Below are 17,457 nucleotides of genomic sequence, written 5' to 3' on the forward strand. Positions count from 1 at the left end.
AATTTCGTAATCAATAGAATACTAAAGAAAACATGTTGATTATACGATGTATTGATTATGATATAATGTTTTTCTTATTGAATTGAAAAAATAGGTACAGATAATTATGAGTTTCATCACGTTATTACAATTGAGACAAACCAGAATATTAACTAAATGTCTCTTAGAACAATATTTGAAAAGATACTTAAGGTGTCAAACAAAGTTTTATTGTATTAAACATACTAATCATAAAAATGCTTTTAATTCAAAAGATCGTATTGTAAAACGAAAAGCATTAAAGGCACGTATATTGGAAGATTTTAAAGAAACAAGAAAAAAAGTAGAAGGAATAATCGAAAGAGAAAATATATGGACTGTTCCCAACCTTCTTTGTGTGGGTCGTATGATCACATCGCCTTATTTAAGTTACTTAATACTATCACAAGATTATCAGGTAAGTTTGTTTCCTAAAAAAAAAAGAAAAAAAAGAAAAAAAGTGATTTATTAAAGGATCATTATTTGATAAATAAAATGTGTCATCTTCTAAAAATTATAGGTAGCACTATGGCTATTAGCATTCGCAGGAGTTAGCGATTTAGCTGATGGATGGATTGCAAGAACATGGTCGTCACAAGCTTCTAAACTTGGCAGTTTTTTAGATCCTGTTGCCGATAAATTACTTGTAGGGACACTCTTTCTTTCTTTGGCATGGGTAGGATTAATACCGGTACCTCTTACATGTCTTGTTGTAGCAAGAGATATTGCTCTAGTTGGTGCGGCATCTTATATCAGATATCGATCATTACCTGCACCCGTATGTAATCGAAGTTTTTTTTTTTTCCTAAAACTGAAGTTGCTCTTTGATATAAATACATTTCTTCAATAATAATTTTCTTATTTTCTAGAAAACATTGGCAAGATATTTTGATCCTACACATGCGACAGTACAATTAGCACCTACTATCGCGAGTAAATTGAATACAGCAGTTCAATTGTCTTTTGCTGCTGGAACTGTAGCAGCTCCTGTTTTTCATTTTGTGAACCATCCTATTCTCCAATGTTTGTGCTATATAACTGCAATATCAACACTTGCAGGGGGTATTAGTTATTTGACATCTAGGAATACGTATAAATTTCTTAGAAAGAAAAAAATTTCAACACGGTCATAATTTATTTTTTCATTATCATTACTTAATAGCAGATGAGTAATGTACAGTTATCGAATCTTATGTACAAATTTATTATTGCAATTTTTTACATATACTATTTTGCATATCGATATTCAAATACTATAATATTTACAGAGAAACATATTAGTTAATGAACTTGTATATGTATATCTACACTAATTAATCTATGTAAATTGATTAATTTAACCTTATTAAAACAAAATACCATCTACGTTATACATTTCGTAAGCAAACTCTTCCCATTCAAAAGGATCATTTACTACGCCAATATAATCTATCTCCAGCTTAAAAGGACCAGGAATTTTATCAGAAGCTATAACACCAAAACTTGATATATTATCTAAAGCTATAGGTTCTTGATCGTCTTGTATTCTTCCATGACTAGACAAAAAGAATTTTGAAAATGGTATTTTCACATATTGCCAATATGGACCACCTCTTGTATAAATTACATAATTATACAAATCATTCCAATGTATATCATATAATCCTTTCGTTCCAATATTAATCATATAAGTTCTACCATCCCCTCTTACACGCATAACAAGATGATTGTATAACTGCCAATCTAAACGTGTTTCTCGTTTAAAACTTTTCCTGAATTTTGCTGTTTTAAGAGCACAGTAACCTGCATAGGTTATTTTACCATCTTTTGGAATTCTATAATCTAAATTACCGGAAAAGACAGCTTTGCCTTCTGGACTTAATTCTAGTCTACAAAAATGAAAAAACTTTTAATATAAAACTTTTTCAAAGTTCTATATCAAGCTAAATAGAATTAGCAAACAAAATATATACTCACTTGCAAGTTGAATAACCTTCGTTATAATCACTATCGCATACAATCAACCATGGATCCAAAGATTTTTGATTGCCATTAAAATCCCAAACAATGTCTACTTCATCTGATGGATGAAAGAGATTGTCTTTCCTTTTTTCTTTTATTTCTTTCTTCAATAAAGCTAATTCTTCTATTAAATGGAAGTATCCTTTCTTTGCTTGTTGTAACAGACTTAATTTTACTTTCTTAGGTGGCCTATCATATACTTTAGGATAATCTGATCTTTCATTTTGTTGATATGCGTGTATTAATCTATAACTTGGATCAAACGTCTTTTTCATAACAGGTCTATTAAATAGAATCGCACGCGTTAAGAAATTCATTTTGTAAATAACTTGTTTATATTATTACGTTCATTAATTTTATATATATTGTTACAAATTTTCAATTTTTTTTCAAAACTATATAAATAAAATATAACATTAATACATATTAATTAATTATTAATAACAATAAACTTCTCCATCAATTTCTTAACTAGAATTACTATTAAATAATATAAAGCTTAACTAACGATCATCTGTCTACTCGTAAGATGTAGTAACTTAGTCGAACAAACAAAATGTTCATACTACCCTCTAGCGGTAAGGCATAATAATTAAAATCAAATGGTGGCAGTTTACTAATCTATCTAAATCAGATAAGTGTAGTTCAATGATTGTCTTTGAAAGATGATAGTTGCTCTGAATTGTAGGTTATTTAAATTACGATTTTTTCGTTGTAAAAAATATCGTAACAATGGTATTATCTATTCGAAATTTAAAAGAGCTGCCAGTAGTTTCAATGAATCTGAATTTAATACTGAAGTACAATTTTCTAATGGGTAAAAATATTATATCTAACCTCTTATTTTCTAACCTTTTATTATTGAATGTATTATATACTATAAATTCTTATTTTATTTGTAATAGTCATTGATAATTGTTTTTATCATTATTATTTAATTATTTCATTAAAAAGTATATGGCTTTATACATATATATATATATACACATACATATAAATAGGAATATTATAACCTGACCAGTATGTAATAAAAATGAATTTTATTTTTTTCTCATATAGGAGTAATCTTATCATCTCTAGTGGGAAATATGCTCGACTTAGTAATAGTAGTACAGTTACATCTATTGGAGATACATCTGTTATGGTCACAGCAGTCTGCAGTAAAATTAGCAGTAACAAATCTATGCTTCCTTTAATTGTAGATTATAGACAAAAGTCTGCAGCTGTTGGTCGTATACCAACTAATTTTATGAGAAGAGATATAGGAACAACAGAACATGAAATTCTTACAAGTAGATTAATAGATAGATCATTACGGCCATTGTTTCCACAAGGATGGAACTTAGAAACACAACTAGTATGTAATACACTTGCCGTTGATGGAATTAATGATCCAGATATAATATCTATTAATGGTGCATCTGCTGCTTTAAGCCTATCAGATATTCCATGGAATGGTCCTGTTGGTGCAGTAAGAGTAGGAATGATAAATAACGTATTAAAAATAAATCCTACCAGGAGAGAAATGCAAGAAAGTACATTAAATCTTGTTGTAACTGCAATGAATAATAATTATGTTGTTATGTTAGAAGGATCTGCTGATAATATTAATTTGAATGATTTAAAGAAGGCGATAAAACAAGGTGTTAAAGAATGCCAGTGTATAATTCTTGCTATTAGGACATTGCAAAAAAAATATGGTAAACAGAAAATGAACTTTACTGTTACTGAAATTGAAGATGTAGATAGTATAACAGAATACATACAGATGAACGCAGAAGAAAATATACGAGATATATTGACAAATTTTGAACATGATAAGTTATCCAGAGACAATGCTATCTCAGAGATTTTTGTCCGTATGACTGATATTATTAAGGAAAAGTATCCTGAAGCACATGAAAAAGTAATAGAAAATATATTTTATAAGTTTGTTAAACAAATTTTTAGAACGCTCATCTTTGAAACTAATACAAGGTATATATATATAATAATTTTATAGATATAATTCTATCAATGTTAATATTTGTGCGATATACCATCTAATATATTTAAGGTGTGATGGTCGTAAACTGGAAGAACTAAGAAAAATTGACTGTCAAGTAGATTTATTTAAACCTCTTCATGGTTCTGCGCTTTTTCAGAGAGGTCAAACACAGGTTTTGTGTACTGTTACATTGGACTCTGTAGAAAGTGCTCTTAAGATGGATACGGCATCTATGTTAATAAGGTATATAAATATAAAATAACATAGACACATAATAGTGTATTTTTTAATATTTGTTTATATGTTTCTAGTGGTATGAAGGAGAAGAATTTCTTTTTACATTATGAATTTCCTCCGTACGCAACTCATGATATAGGACGTATAGGAATTATCGGTCGTAGAGAAATGGGACATGGAGCATTAGCAGAGAAGGGGTTAAGATCCATTATTCCAAAAGAGTATCCATTTACAATAAGATTGACTAGCGAAGTACTTGAATCGAATGGTAGATATTTAAATATTATATAGTACAGAGAAATGACAAATTTTAAATTAATATTATGCTATTTATGAAAAGGTTCTTCATCTATGGCTTCTATATGTGGTGGGAGTTTGGCTCTTATGGATGCAGGAGTACCGATCTCATCACCAGTTTCAGGTGTTGCTATGGGTTTGATAACTCAATATAACGATCAAGATCCCACTGAGATTAAAGATTACAGAATATTAACTGATATATTAGTAAATATATGATATTTAATTGAATTATATATGCATTATTTAGTCTTTTGTGATGATTTGAACGTTATTTTATTAGGGTATGGAAGATTATTTAGGAGATATGGACTTTAAAATTGCTGGCGGAAAAAAGGGTTTTACAGCTTTGCAAGCTGATATAAAAATTACAGGTGTCCCTTTAAAAATCATAATGGAAATTGTCGATCAAGCTAAGATTGCTAATCAGAAAATCATTACAATAATGGATAAAGTACTATTAGAGCCGCGAAAAGACCGTAACGAGAAGATGCCGATGGTAGAAGACATAGAAATCCCTGTACATCAAAGAGGAAGATTTCTTGGAGTAGGTGGCATAAATCTAAAAAAACTTTTCATCGAAACTGGCGTTCATGTATGTATTGTTTTTGTATAAGTTAATAATTTTTATATTTTCTATACATTAGATAAAATCATTTTTTATTATTGTTATTAGGTATATTCAAAGGACGATGATATATATACTTTATTTGCACCTAACGAATCCGCTTTAAAAGAAGCCAAAGAAATAATAGAAAAGACATTACAAAAGACACGTGAACCTGTATTAGAGTTTGGAGCTATATACACTGCAAAGATAGTAGAAATCCGAGAAACTGGTGTTATGATTACGCTCTATTCTAATATGATACCTACGTTATTACCCAATTCCCAGTTAGATCAACGTAAAGTATTTCATGCTAGTGCTCTCGGTTTAGAAGTTGGACAAGAAATAAAAGTTAAATATTTCGGTCGAGATCCAGTTTCAGGTTATATGAGGCTATCACGAAAAGTTTTACAAGATCCCATCTCTATTGTAAGGACATTATCGTGAAATTAAAGAAAAATTAGGTTGTGTATATTTCATAAAAATTTCATTAAACGAACAAATAAACAAACATCTAGATCATTATTTTACATTTATTTAAGTAATAAGAATTAATTCTTTTATATTAATTATATGTTTTTAAATAATTCTTGCAGAATATTATTATATTCATCTTTTTATGATTAATAATATCATACAAACCTTTTTACTTAATACATAAGATTGTACAAAGGATATTTACATATATATTTTGTAATTATAGATAGAAATGATTTTAATTAAAATGTTATTCTTTTATTATATTTATTATATCTATATTTTTAATTAAAAAAGTGCTTGGTGATTAAAACATTATTTAAATTAATATTAATGGATTAAAAATATTCTTCGACATTTTCCACTGCCGACACTTTAATACCAATGTTATATCGACCTAGGTTGGTAAGTTATCGACTCTGCATAACACTAATAATTTTAATCCTTTAGATGTGTTACCAATCTTCTGGATTAAATATTCTGTAGGAACATGTAGATACCTGTATGCATCTTTGCTATTCTCACTCTTTGAAAATCCTAGAATGTAATAAAAGGACAGTGTTACATAACACGAGATGTCTACACTCAATTTCAATGCTTTTTGGCTCCATATTTAATTCCTTTGAAACTAATACATAACATTTTTAAATCTTTTATAATTGTTTAATTTAAGACAAAAAAAACAAGATAAGATTAATATATAATAATACTAATAATACTAATAATACTAATAATAGAAAGAAACGAAAGAAGAATAAAACACGTTTTATATTTTAATCGTCAAAACAAATTGCAAGTTTAACATTTTTTGTTTTTACAAGGAAAATATTATATATAAATATATAATATATATAATATATTCTACTAATTGTCAAGTATAATTACTTGACATAAGATTTTACAATCTAATAAACATATAAGAAACAAAGTACATAAATCTTTTTGGTGATATACATATATATATATATTTATATAGATATATAAAATATACATGTATATATAAAAAATATTACGGATTCACATCAACATAGGATTACGATTCGCTGAAGAAGAGTAATAAGAGGGTCCTTTTTCTACGAATAATGAAGGAGTATCAATAATTCTTTCGCGATCTCAAAATTTACCGGTAGGAAAGCCTGATAAAAAGATAAATGAAGATAGGGATTTATCGAGAGGAAAGTCAAGTAGAAAGAATAAAAGTTTTGGAGACGATAGGTAGACAAGACAAGGCAAAGTAATGGGCAAAAGAGTCCGGGCGGGTCGTGGTAGACGTCGAACGGGTGGGAAACTCGAGTCGAGCAGTGCCGAGCAGTGCCGAATGAGGTCGAGCAGAGCCGAGTTACTTGGGTGTCGCTTGGCCGGTATAGAAAGAGGGTGGACAACGAATAGGTGGGAACGCATGCGCTTTCTTCGTTGCGTCGAAGGTTGGCAGGGACTCGATGGAAGCGCGCGCGTCATGAGACAGAGAGGAAAAGAGAGTAAGAGAGAGAGAGAGAGAGAGAAAGAGAGAAAGAGAGAAAGAGCGAAGGAAAAAAGGGAGGGAGTTGGCTCCGCAAGCTCGCGGCTCGCAGAAAGAGCGACGGGGACGATAAGATGCAAGCGGAGCGAAAGCGCGCAAGGGAAGCCGGCCGACGAAGGCTTGCTGCCGCCGCCGCCACTCGGGATTGCTGAGAGACATAGACTGTATCTCCCACTACTATCTCTCTCTTTCTCCTTCTCTTTGTCTCTCTCTCTCTCTCTCTCTCTTTCTCTCTCTCTTGCTTTCGTTCATTCGCTTTCCACCGGCAGGCTCTTTCAGTGTTCGTTCGAACGCGGCCTCATACGGTTTTGCCGGCTCGTGGCCGAAGAATTCTTTCTCTCTTTTCCTTTCTCTTTCTCTCCCTTTCTCTATCTGTCTCTCTTTCTCTTTTCGCCATGGGAGCACACTGCCGCGGTGGTGAAAAAGCCGAGGGTAGCCCTCGGTAGCCGAGCTTACCCCGCTTACTCGCGCGCGCACTTACGTACGCACGCACATTAAATACATATACATATACACATAACGCACGCACTATACACGTATATACAGTCATATACATCCACAAAAGACCGGCTATCGGGACATTTGTCCGGGGCTTCGCAGAGAGAACGCGCGCGGGCGTGCGCGATCTTTCGCGATCGGTCGCTTATAGGGAGTGTGAGTGAAAGTGTCGTTTGCTGATTAACGAGGAGGGACCAACCCTCATTGTAACAATCAAAGTTGTATATATTCTTTTGAACGTGTAGAAAATGTAGAGTGAAAATCACTCGAAGAGATTCTGTCCTATTGAAAGAAAGGAAAAAGGGTGGAAAGCATAAAAAAAGAAGGAAGGAAGGAAGAGAGAAAGGAAAAAGAACTGTAGAAAGGAAAAAAGCAAAAAGGAAGCAAGATGTCAGGAAACTATACGGTACGCTGCGAACCGGGTTTGATGATACCGATATGGACACCTTTAGAAAATCTTCATTTGATAGACCTGATCTTTCGAGGAATCGTTTATTTTTTCCTGCTTCTCTATCTGTTCATCGGTGTATCGATCATTAGCGATCGGTTTATGGCGGCGATCGAGGTAATCACGTCGAAGGAAAAGGAATTGGTCGTACGCCGACAGGGTAGAGAGCCAACGATAGTCATCGTCCGTGTTTGGAACGAAACTGTGGCTAATTTAACATTGATGGCTCTTGGTAGTAGCGCGCCTGAAATACTTCTCTCGATCATTGAGATCTGGGCGAAAAACTTTCAAGCGGGCGAATTAGGTCCGGGTACAATCGTCGGCTCGGCGGCATATAATCTTTTCGTGATCATCTCACTCTGTGTGTTCGTAATACCGACTGGCGAGACGCGAAAAATTAAACATCTACGGGTCTTCTTCGTTACAGCCACGTGGAGCATATTCGCTTACGTCTGGCTCTATGTAATACTCGCGGTTTCGAGTCCGGGCGTTCTTGAAGTATGGGAAGGGATATTGACGTTTACATTTTTTCCGGCGACTGTATTAACTGCTTACGTAGCTGATCGACGTTTACTCATCTACAAATATCTTCATAAGGGTTACCGAATGAACAAGAGAGGAGTAATCGTTCAGGCAGAGGCAGGCGATTCCGACGGCGGAGTCGAACTCGAGATAAAACCACAACAGGATAGCTTTCATACGGTCGATCGGTTGGCCGATGCCGATACGCCCGAAGCGCGGGAGTTTGAACAAACACGTCGGGATTATATTAATACGTTGAGGGAACTTAGAAAGAAACATCCAACTTTACCGTTGGAACAACTCGAAGTTATGGCGCACGAGGAGGTACTTGGTAAGGGACCAAAGAGTAGAGCGTTCTACAGGGTCCAAGCGACAAGGAAAATGGTCGGTGCTGGTAATCTCAGTAGGAAGATCAGCGAGAGAGCTCAAAGCGATCTTAGCGAGGTCAAGGCCGAATTACAGAAGGCCGAGGCCGAGAGTATCGACATAGAAAACGTAAACGCAATGAGAGTCTTCTTCGAGCCAGGACATTACACGGTTATGGAGAACGTTGGTACCTTTGAGATCGGTGTTACCAGAGCTGGCGGAGATCTGAATAAATCCTGTACCGTCGATTATTCCACCGAAGACGGTTCTGCCGAGGCTGGCTCTGATTACGTTAGTGCCAAAGGTACCTTGACCTTCGAATCCGGCGAGACCAAAAAAACAATACAACTTTCCGTTATAGACGACGAACTTTTCGAAGAAGACGAACATTTTTACGTCAGGTAAATTTATTCAATAAATCTTTTAAAATCTTTCAAATCTTTCATTTGAGAAGAAAAAAAGATCTTCAAAAAAGAAAATGATATTTTTCATAATATAATTTCACTTTCGATCTCCTTCTGACTAGTTTTCTTTTTATTTCTTTTTTTTTTTTTCATCAAGCACGATAACCGACACTTTTAACTGTGAAAATTCGAGTCCTTATATACTAGTTTTAGCCGCGAAAGAAGACTAAGAAGAGTTAGTAGTAGTAGAAGAAGAAGAAGAAGTACAGTAGAGCCGCGTCGAGACGAGTAGAGCATAGCGGTGATGCTTCAGACAAGTACTTCCTACTCGGATTAAGAGCTACCAAATTGCTCGTTTGTGGAACAAGCTACTCTCGCACCACTGACGCATATCTCTCATTAACGAGGGACGAATACTTTTATACTTTTTCTTCTTCATCTTTATCTTCGTCTTCTTCTTTTTCTTCTTCTTATTCTTATTATTATTCTTTAATATAAAAATGATATCGAAATACCTGCGAGTTTGTTTTCTTTGCCATCATAAATAAAAGTCAAACGTTCATAGTCCGTTTGAAAATTATGTAAAGTTTTTTCAGATTGGATCGATGTTTTTTTGTTTTTCTTTTTAATCTTTCTTTAACAAAAAAAAAAAAAACAAAAAAAAGACAAAAAAATGAAAGAAAAAGGATACGATATCTTCGACATGGTAGAAAGATAGAAGAAAAATTTCTGATGATTTCTAATGATTTTTCGTTTAAGATTGAGCAATGTATCGCAACCAGCCATGCTGGTGTCACCAAGCTTAGCGACGGTGATGATCTTGGACGATGATCACAGCGGAATATTTGGCTTTCCCGAGAGGGACATCGAGCTCGTAGAAAGCGTCGGACAATATCCTTTGCGGGTGGTGAGATACAGTGGCGCCAGAGGACGCGTCATCATTCCTTATCGTACGATCGAAGGAACTGCGAAACCGGGAAAGCAGTATGTTCACACCGAAGGATCTCTCACCTTTGAAGATAATCAAACCGAGTGAGTTTATCACTTTTCTTTATTTCTTTCTTTCTCTCTCTCTCTTTCTTTCTCTCTCTCTCTTTTTCTCTCTTTCTCTCTCTTTCTCTTTCTTTCTCTCTCTCTCTCTCTCTGTCTCTTTCTTTTTCTATCTCGTGTACGTATATGTCTAGATAAAATATGTAAACGACGTAATGACGTCAACAGAAAGGATAATAGGATAATCGAGATTTATCACGTGACAATCGGCAATTACGTAGGCGAGAAGAGATTTTTTTCTCGTATTATAGATACGTAACGACAAAAATTTGTACTCCGCAATTAATTAAAACAGGCTTCGTTGTTATACACGTACTTATGTATTATGTATATATTATATATGTATGTATATAAGCGCGGATCATGAAAAACCACGCGATGTCGACAATTCTCGACGATAAAAGCTTTTATTTTTCTTCTTACCTTCTTTTTTACTTTCACTTTGAATTATTATTTTCTTTCTTTTTTTTATATGTATGTGTTTGTGTGTGTGTGTTATTTTTTTTGTTTTCAAAAATACAACTTAAAGAGTTCTCGAGTGATAAGCGAAATAAGTTCGATGACTTGGCGTGTCGACTTAGCATGCAATGATTAAGCGAACGATAGGTACGAAAAAAGATCGATAAAAATCACCATGTATCGCTTCGAGCTTGAAAGAAAGGAGAAAAAGAATAGTATATAAGAGCGTGATATCTCGAACTTTGTCACGAGCCTGTTTTCATTTCGCACCGTATAAAAAAGTACAATGAGGACTGAAAAACTCGGATAGAATTCTTGATACTTGATGATAAATATAATACAATAATAAACTACTTATATAAAAGCGCTTTATTTTTTATAGATATGAACTTACGTAGACAGGTGTATATAGATGAGTAAAATAATTATTTTATAATCAGCAAATTACTGATTACTCTCAACAAAATTATTTCAAATTGTAAAGTAAGTTTTTCTTTTTTTTTTTCACACTTAGTTTTCGAGAAAATGGATTGTAGATATTTAATCGATATCAATCTTCATATACAAATAGTTGATATAATAGTATACGAAGATCGATAAGAATCAAAATTAGTTCGAATCAGAAACATGGGAAACATGTGTTAATCTACGTTCTAAAGAACCATAAGAAAGAAAAAAAACTGATATAAAAATATTTCTTTGTACAATTTCGATTGATTTTTTTATTACAAAAGATCGAATGATGATTGATTTTTTATTATGATACTTTATATAGCATACTATTTTGATAAAATATTTATGGATATACATCTATATGTGTGATATTCAAGCAACTATGAACAGTACTTTGCAAGTAGAAACGGCTTGAAATTGTAACGGGTCATTTTTCGGAAAATTATGGAAGAAAAAATTAAAACGAATGTAGGTCAGTGGGTTGCTGTAATAGAGATCGTGCTCGTGGAACCGTGCTATGGAGTTTGTACGTATAATTTTACCTTTACGAGCCCATTAACTACGCTTTTCCTATGCCTTCCATTTTATTTGCTATTCTTTCATTTCGTCTCATTTCGTTTCCTTTATTTTTTCTCTTTTCTCTCTCTCTCTCTCTCTCTCTGTCTTTTTCTCTTTCTTTCCTTTTGGCACTGTTTCGGTGTTTGACATTTTCTTACCTCGTTCCTCTTTAGAATTTGCAAAGAGTATCGACAAAGCACCCGTATGTTGTAAGATCTTTCGATTTTTCTCTTATTTTCTTTTTCATTAAGTTTGCAGACGGAGTCAAAGATTTATTCATCCTTATAGGAGTGAATCCTATTTCATCTTGACGATGACTTTTTCTTCTTTTTCCTTTCGCGAAAAATATTAGCTGTTGCCAGAGAAAATTCACTTTTTCCGATAACAGAAAAACTAATTTATCTTTACATGGGGGTTACTGATGTATTCGTCGTACGTGCACATTCAGTTTATTCAAATATTCAACAAATATTTACGAGAAACAAAATATTAAAACGTTCTCCTGACTTATTATTTATTACATACTGTTTCACACTTATAATATTTTATTCACACTTAAAATGTCAGATGTTAAAAATATTTTAACATCTTTTTTAAAACTATTTAATTAATTATTTAATTATTTATTAATATAAAAATACATGAAATAATCGTTTTATAATTACAAACAAAAAGTTAATAAACATACATACATGCATACACAATACACATTTGCGCGCACGTATATGTCAGTATTCTTGATAAGATAAAGTAAGTAATGTAAAGTAGGATTTAGTATTAAGAAGATCATTACTGCTTAGCTATACGTTATGATTTATTAACAATCCTCTGACGATCTTTTTCCTTCAGTTAGTAAAAAGCTACAAAGAATATAGAAGGACAAGGGGAAGATTCATCGTTTTCACTTGGGCGATCATAATTTTCATTTCTATACCTCTTATCAAGCAATCATTGGATTTGATATTGCAAGGTCGATACGAGAGAAACTTATTGTAGGAAAGAAAATAGAAAAAAAAAAAAGAAAAAAAAAAGATCTATATTCGCGTTTCTCCAAACTCTAAACTGAAACTCAAACTACTAGTCGATCAAAATAGCTCCATCGAAGAGAGCAATTTCGAAAAGAATTGAACTAGAACGTTGGTCAATACTTTCCCTTCCTCGAAAAGAAAGGAAAGTCAACGTCTTGTCTGAACGTCTTTACGGCGCCATCGTCGCCAAGTTTTACCTTCTTTCGCTAAACTTTTCCTCCATTTTACTCCTTCGACTTCCGATCGCTAAGACACGAGAATAAGAAAGAGAGGAGGGAGAGAGAGAAAGAGAGAGAGAGAGAGAGAGAGAGAGAGAGAGAGAGAGAGATGAAGGTAGTGGTTCGACGACGATGCGTTGTAACGAGCGTAAGGAAAAAAACATGCGGGAGCTCGTAAAGTGGGCCAATAGAGGGGCGGGAAGACCTATAAGCATGCAGAGCGTTACGCCCTTGTGTTTCTCCATCCTCTACCACCGAGCTTTCACTTCCACGTTCTCGATGAGCTTGCTCGCTATCACGGCCTCGTTGTTTCCAAATTCTCAGGGAACGTTAAACATCTTTCGTTCGTACTTCGGTCATTTTTAAGTTGAAAAAAGAAAAAATTAAAGAAAGAAAAAATTAAAAAAAAGGAAAAGAAAAAATGAAACAGTAAAAAAAGGAAAAAGAACAAGTAATAGTAAAAAAAAAAAGAAATAAAAATAAAGTTCAGAAAGAATAAGACAATAAAGAATAAGACAGGCAAATGGACAGAGTAAGTTGCTTTGTGTTGAAGTTCGATGCCAAATAAGATTTCGATGAGTCCACGTGCGAGAGATTCATCTACTAGCTAAAGCAGGTAATTGCGAATTCCGCCACGAAAACTCATTTAAAAGTCGAATACGCCTGTACTCATTGCGAAAATTGGAATTCGCTCTGGTTCAAAGTGAACGATGATGAAGAAGAAGAAGGAGAAAAAGAGAAGGAAGAAGAAGACGTGCTACGACGCGGTGGTTCGGTATTCGTCGCTAGACGAATGAAATTTCGTTCCACGAAAGAGCCTCACGTCCGTCCTTCATCTTTCTCGACTACAACTTATACCTATCAGACCAGACTCCAAATGGAATTTATTATAGCTGCACGTTACGACTTTACAAATTATCTAAAAACTAGCAGATCTTTTTATGTTATTCTTATTCCGGATAATCGTATCTCATCATCTTTTCTTTTACCCTTTTTTCTTTTTTTCTTTTTCTTTTTTTTTCTTACATTATTATAAAATTTTAACGAACAACTGTTATTCCTATTTAATCATAAAGAAAATATAGAGCACGCAGTTCTAATCGTTTAAGAACATTAGTGATTTAACCCTCGATAATTAAATTTTTTGTCATGTTTATCAATAAATTATATGACATGAAAAAAGAGTTACAGCATATTACTTACGCTGGTATGATTATACTATATATCAAAAAAACAATTTATACCTGAAAAATACTCACAAGGAAAAAACAAAAAAGAAGCTTTAATTATACGAAGTAATAATTTTAACTTTGGTAGTGATAAAATTCATAGTATTATATAGATGATTAAATAATCTCGAAACATAATCAAAACATCCAAGCATAAGAAGAATAAGAACAATAACAATCAAAATAATATAATAACGTAATAATAAAATAGTTCGAAATAAACGTCACGAATAACATCGATATGTCAAATTGAAATAAATTTGAAATCGTTACAATTTTTTTTTATCTATGTGGTTGTACGTTACCACTCTATCAATAAATGAAATTGGAGATGTGATTGCGTTTTATTGAAAAGAAAAAGAACAAAAAAAAAGAAAGAAAAAGAGAAAAAAAAACTAGAAAAAAAAAGAAAACAACAACAACAACAACATATGTAGGTAATATACGATAGTAAACTGTTCAAACTCTTGGTTGTTCTCATAGAAAGTCACGCGATCGAAGATTGCAATCGGAGAAGACGTAGTACTTGGAACAATTTGCGAACTCCAAAAGAATTAATCGATGAACGATCCATATTCTCCGTTCTCTGCATTTCACTCTCTCTATCTCTCTCCTTCTCTCTCTCTCTCTCTCTCTCTCTCTCTGTCTTCCCAGCCGTTTTCGCTCCTGCATGAACTCCCCCTCCCCCTTCTCTCTCTCTTAACCACCGTCTTCTTACCCTCCGATTGCAGTTCGCAAATTTACGAGCATGACTTTTGCCGAGATCATAATTCTTCATGGTTTCTAAAATGAATACTAACGATGTCAGCCATGACTGCTTGATCATGGTCTATGAAGAGAATATAATAAATTGTCCTTAATTATAAAGCAGGTAAAGAGAGAGAAAGAGAGAGAGAGAAAGAGAGAGAGAGAGAGAGAGAGAGAGAGAGAGAAGGAGATGGAAAGAGATCAGTTGATCGAATTCACAGTTAAAGTTTAAGTTAACGATCAAATGTAATAAACGTGAAGTAAACGAGGATTGAAGGTATGAATGGATTAAGTAATTAGTTACTTTTAATTATAATCGTTTCTCGTAAAAATGATCACTACATGAGTTTTCCGACGAATCACTTTTACGACAAATACCTTTTTCTTTCATCGATTAGCTTTTTATTTATTTATTTTTTACTTATTTTTTTCTCTTTCTTTTTGTTTTCTTTACAAGAATATGTCAATGCCTTATAACTTTGTTGGAAAGGTGTTTATAGCTCTTGGATATGGAACGATCGTATATACTACATAAACATTAGGATAGATAAGCGAACGAAGGGATGACCTACATTTTTGAAGGGACTTAAAATCGGACACATATATGTATATATATGATATATATACATATATATATATATATATATATATATATATATATATATATAAAACGAATAATACCGTATAGTAAAAGAAAGATTAATTATTTTCATTTTATGTGTTACAAACTTTCATCGAGTTTAAACTTGAAGTGTACAATTTCGATTACGAGCTGCCATACTCTCTTTCATCATTCAAATGGGTGTGAATCTTATCGACCTTGTCTTATTTTCTCATCGGAAAGCATCGCACGTAGGTACATACATCTAAGCCAAACTAAACTAATGGAATACCCTTCCAGGGTTACATACAGTATCTATATTCGTTTACACGTTGTATAAATGGAAGATGAATTTAATACGATTTATGGGATTTCTGTTTAGACATTATTTACAAATGTCGAACGTAAGGATATCATCAATAAGGTTACCTTTAAGATATCGATAGGAATCTAACAAAACGTTGACGAGTGTATTTCGTCCTCTTTTATCATGTTCCTATGATCTAAAAAACGATCGAATACATATTGAGTGGAATGTATTTGAAGGAATAGTACAATGTATATCTCTATGGCTGACATTTGTCCTCTATACTTAATGTTCCGTACTGATGTTATGAGAGAGATATACTTGCCTTCTATTCTGAACATACTTGTATAAACAGCATTCTAGTGTTGAAGTATTGATATTCGATTGGTATTTGTTTTTACCATAAGAGTAAACAAAATGATCTCTTTCTTTTTCTTTCAATCTTTCTTCCTATGTCTCTGTCTTTATCTTTATCTCTTGTGTTTCTTTCACGCTCTTTTCTTTTTTTTTTACTCTTATCATAGATTTTATCATTGAAAAATGGTAAAATAAAGAAAGAAAGAGAGAGACGTTAGTATACAAAATGATTACTTTCTTTTGTATGTCATTGTTAGTATCATAGTTTTTAACGCTACATATACAATGTATGCTTTTATCATAAATTGTATTGTTGTAAAATGATTAAAGAGAGGAAGAGAGAGGAAGGGAAAGAGAAAGAGAGAGAGAGAGAGAGAGAAAGAGAGAGAGAGAGATTAATCAACAAAATGATCACTTTCTTTTGGATTCCTTTCACTTGTTTCGTTTCTTTTTTACTTTCTTCATAATTTTTAATGTTCGAAAAATGAGGAAAGGGAGATGTTAAAAGACCGTTAATTCCATTTATAGGAACAAAATCTCTTGAAAATGTTTAGCCACGTGTAACGAAGCGATTTCGAAAACGACCTTTCCATTTCGTTAGACTGCTTCTCCCGTTTCACGTTCTTCTTTTCCCTCGATGTTCACGCAAAGAAGAAGAAGAAGAACAAAAAAGAAAAAAGCAAAGTTGGAGAAAGGGGTTTACAGTTAGTAGAGTCGATGTTGTTACGTTTATCGTCTATGGTGCGTGAAACGTTATCCAAAAGGGTGTTACCTCCATGTTGCCTTCGTGAACGGTTTAAGAGAAAAGTTGAAAGAGCCAGAGGGACATTTACGAAGACAAAAGAAAAGAAGGGGGAGAAGAGGAGGAGAAGTAGGAGGAGAAAGAGAAGGGTGATGCCGTCAATTCTTCAGACGTAAATCCCCGTTAAAAGAGATGAACGTCTCGAAGCATTTTAGAGGTCAAACTTCCTTTCGGTTTGTTTATTGAACGTTAAAAGCCGATACATCGAAACGATTTAGCCCGTTTATTTCGCGTTATTATAGAAGGATAAATACGGGAACCATTCGT

The 17,457-nt window shown here is 33.3% G+C and overlaps 4 protein-coding genes across 9 annotated transcripts in view; 3 read left to right on the forward strand and 1 right to left on the reverse strand.

Annotated features, from left to right (window-relative positions):
- Nucleotides 1-106: 106 nt before the first annotated feature.
- On the forward strand, nucleotides 107-1,287 carry CLS (cardiolipin synthase). The gene is made up of 3 exons (XM_035878476.2): nucleotides 107-436; nucleotides 539-796; nucleotides 888-1,287. Exons 1-3 carry the CDS (start codon nucleotides 107-109, stop codon nucleotides 1,149-1,151), a joined length of 852 nt encoding a protein of 283 aa, XP_035734369.1. The 3' UTR covers nucleotides 1,152-1,287.
- Nucleotides 1,223-2,538, reverse strand: CIA30 (complex I intermediate-associated protein 30). The gene is made up of 2 exons (XM_035878475.2): nucleotides 1,975-2,538; nucleotides 1,223-1,886 (listed from the first exon to the last, which is right to left on the reverse strand). Exons 1-2 carry the CDS (start codon nucleotides 2,334-2,336, stop codon nucleotides 1,364-1,366), a joined length of 885 nt encoding a protein of 294 aa, XP_035734368.1. The 5' UTR covers nucleotides 2,337-2,538; the 3' UTR covers nucleotides 1,223-1,363.
- A 100-nt stretch (nucleotides 2,539-2,638) lies between these two features.
- PNPase (polyribonucleotide nucleotidyltransferase 1) lies at nucleotides 2,639-5,658 on the forward strand. The gene is made up of 7 exons (XM_035878468.2): nucleotides 2,639-2,836; nucleotides 3,079-3,996; nucleotides 4,076-4,249; nucleotides 4,318-4,511; nucleotides 4,584-4,747; nucleotides 4,824-5,135; nucleotides 5,217-5,658. The coding sequence occupies exons 1-7, from the start codon at nucleotides 2,685-2,687 to the stop codon at nucleotides 5,592-5,594; spliced, it is 2,292 nt and encodes a 763-aa protein (XP_035734361.1). The 5' UTR covers nucleotides 2,639-2,684; the 3' UTR covers nucleotides 5,595-5,658.
- Nucleotides 5,659-7,440: 1,782 nt separating this feature from the next.
- Calx (sodium/calcium exchanger 3) overlaps nucleotides 7,441-17,457 on the forward strand; it is a 79,733-nt gene continuing 69,716 nt past the window's right edge. For all 6 annotated transcript variants that reach the window (XM_085655520.1, XM_085655521.1, XM_085655527.1 and 3 more), the window contains exons 1-2: nucleotides 7,441-9,378; nucleotides 10,141-10,413. In XM_085655520.1, the coding sequence (XP_085511646.1) occupies nucleotides 8,030-9,378; nucleotides 10,141-10,413 (1,622 nt within the window). In that variant the 5' untranslated portion in view covers nucleotides 7,441-8,029. The remainder of the gene's footprint in view (nucleotides 9,379-10,140; nucleotides 10,414-17,457) is intronic.

Source organism: Vespa mandarinia, chromosome 1, assembly GCF_050613455.1.
Source record: "Vespa mandarinia isolate Hongniang chromosome 1, ASM5061345v1, whole genome shotgun sequence".
Classification (NCBI taxonomy): domain Eukaryota; kingdom Metazoa; phylum Arthropoda; class Insecta; order Hymenoptera; family Vespidae; genus Vespa; species Vespa mandarinia.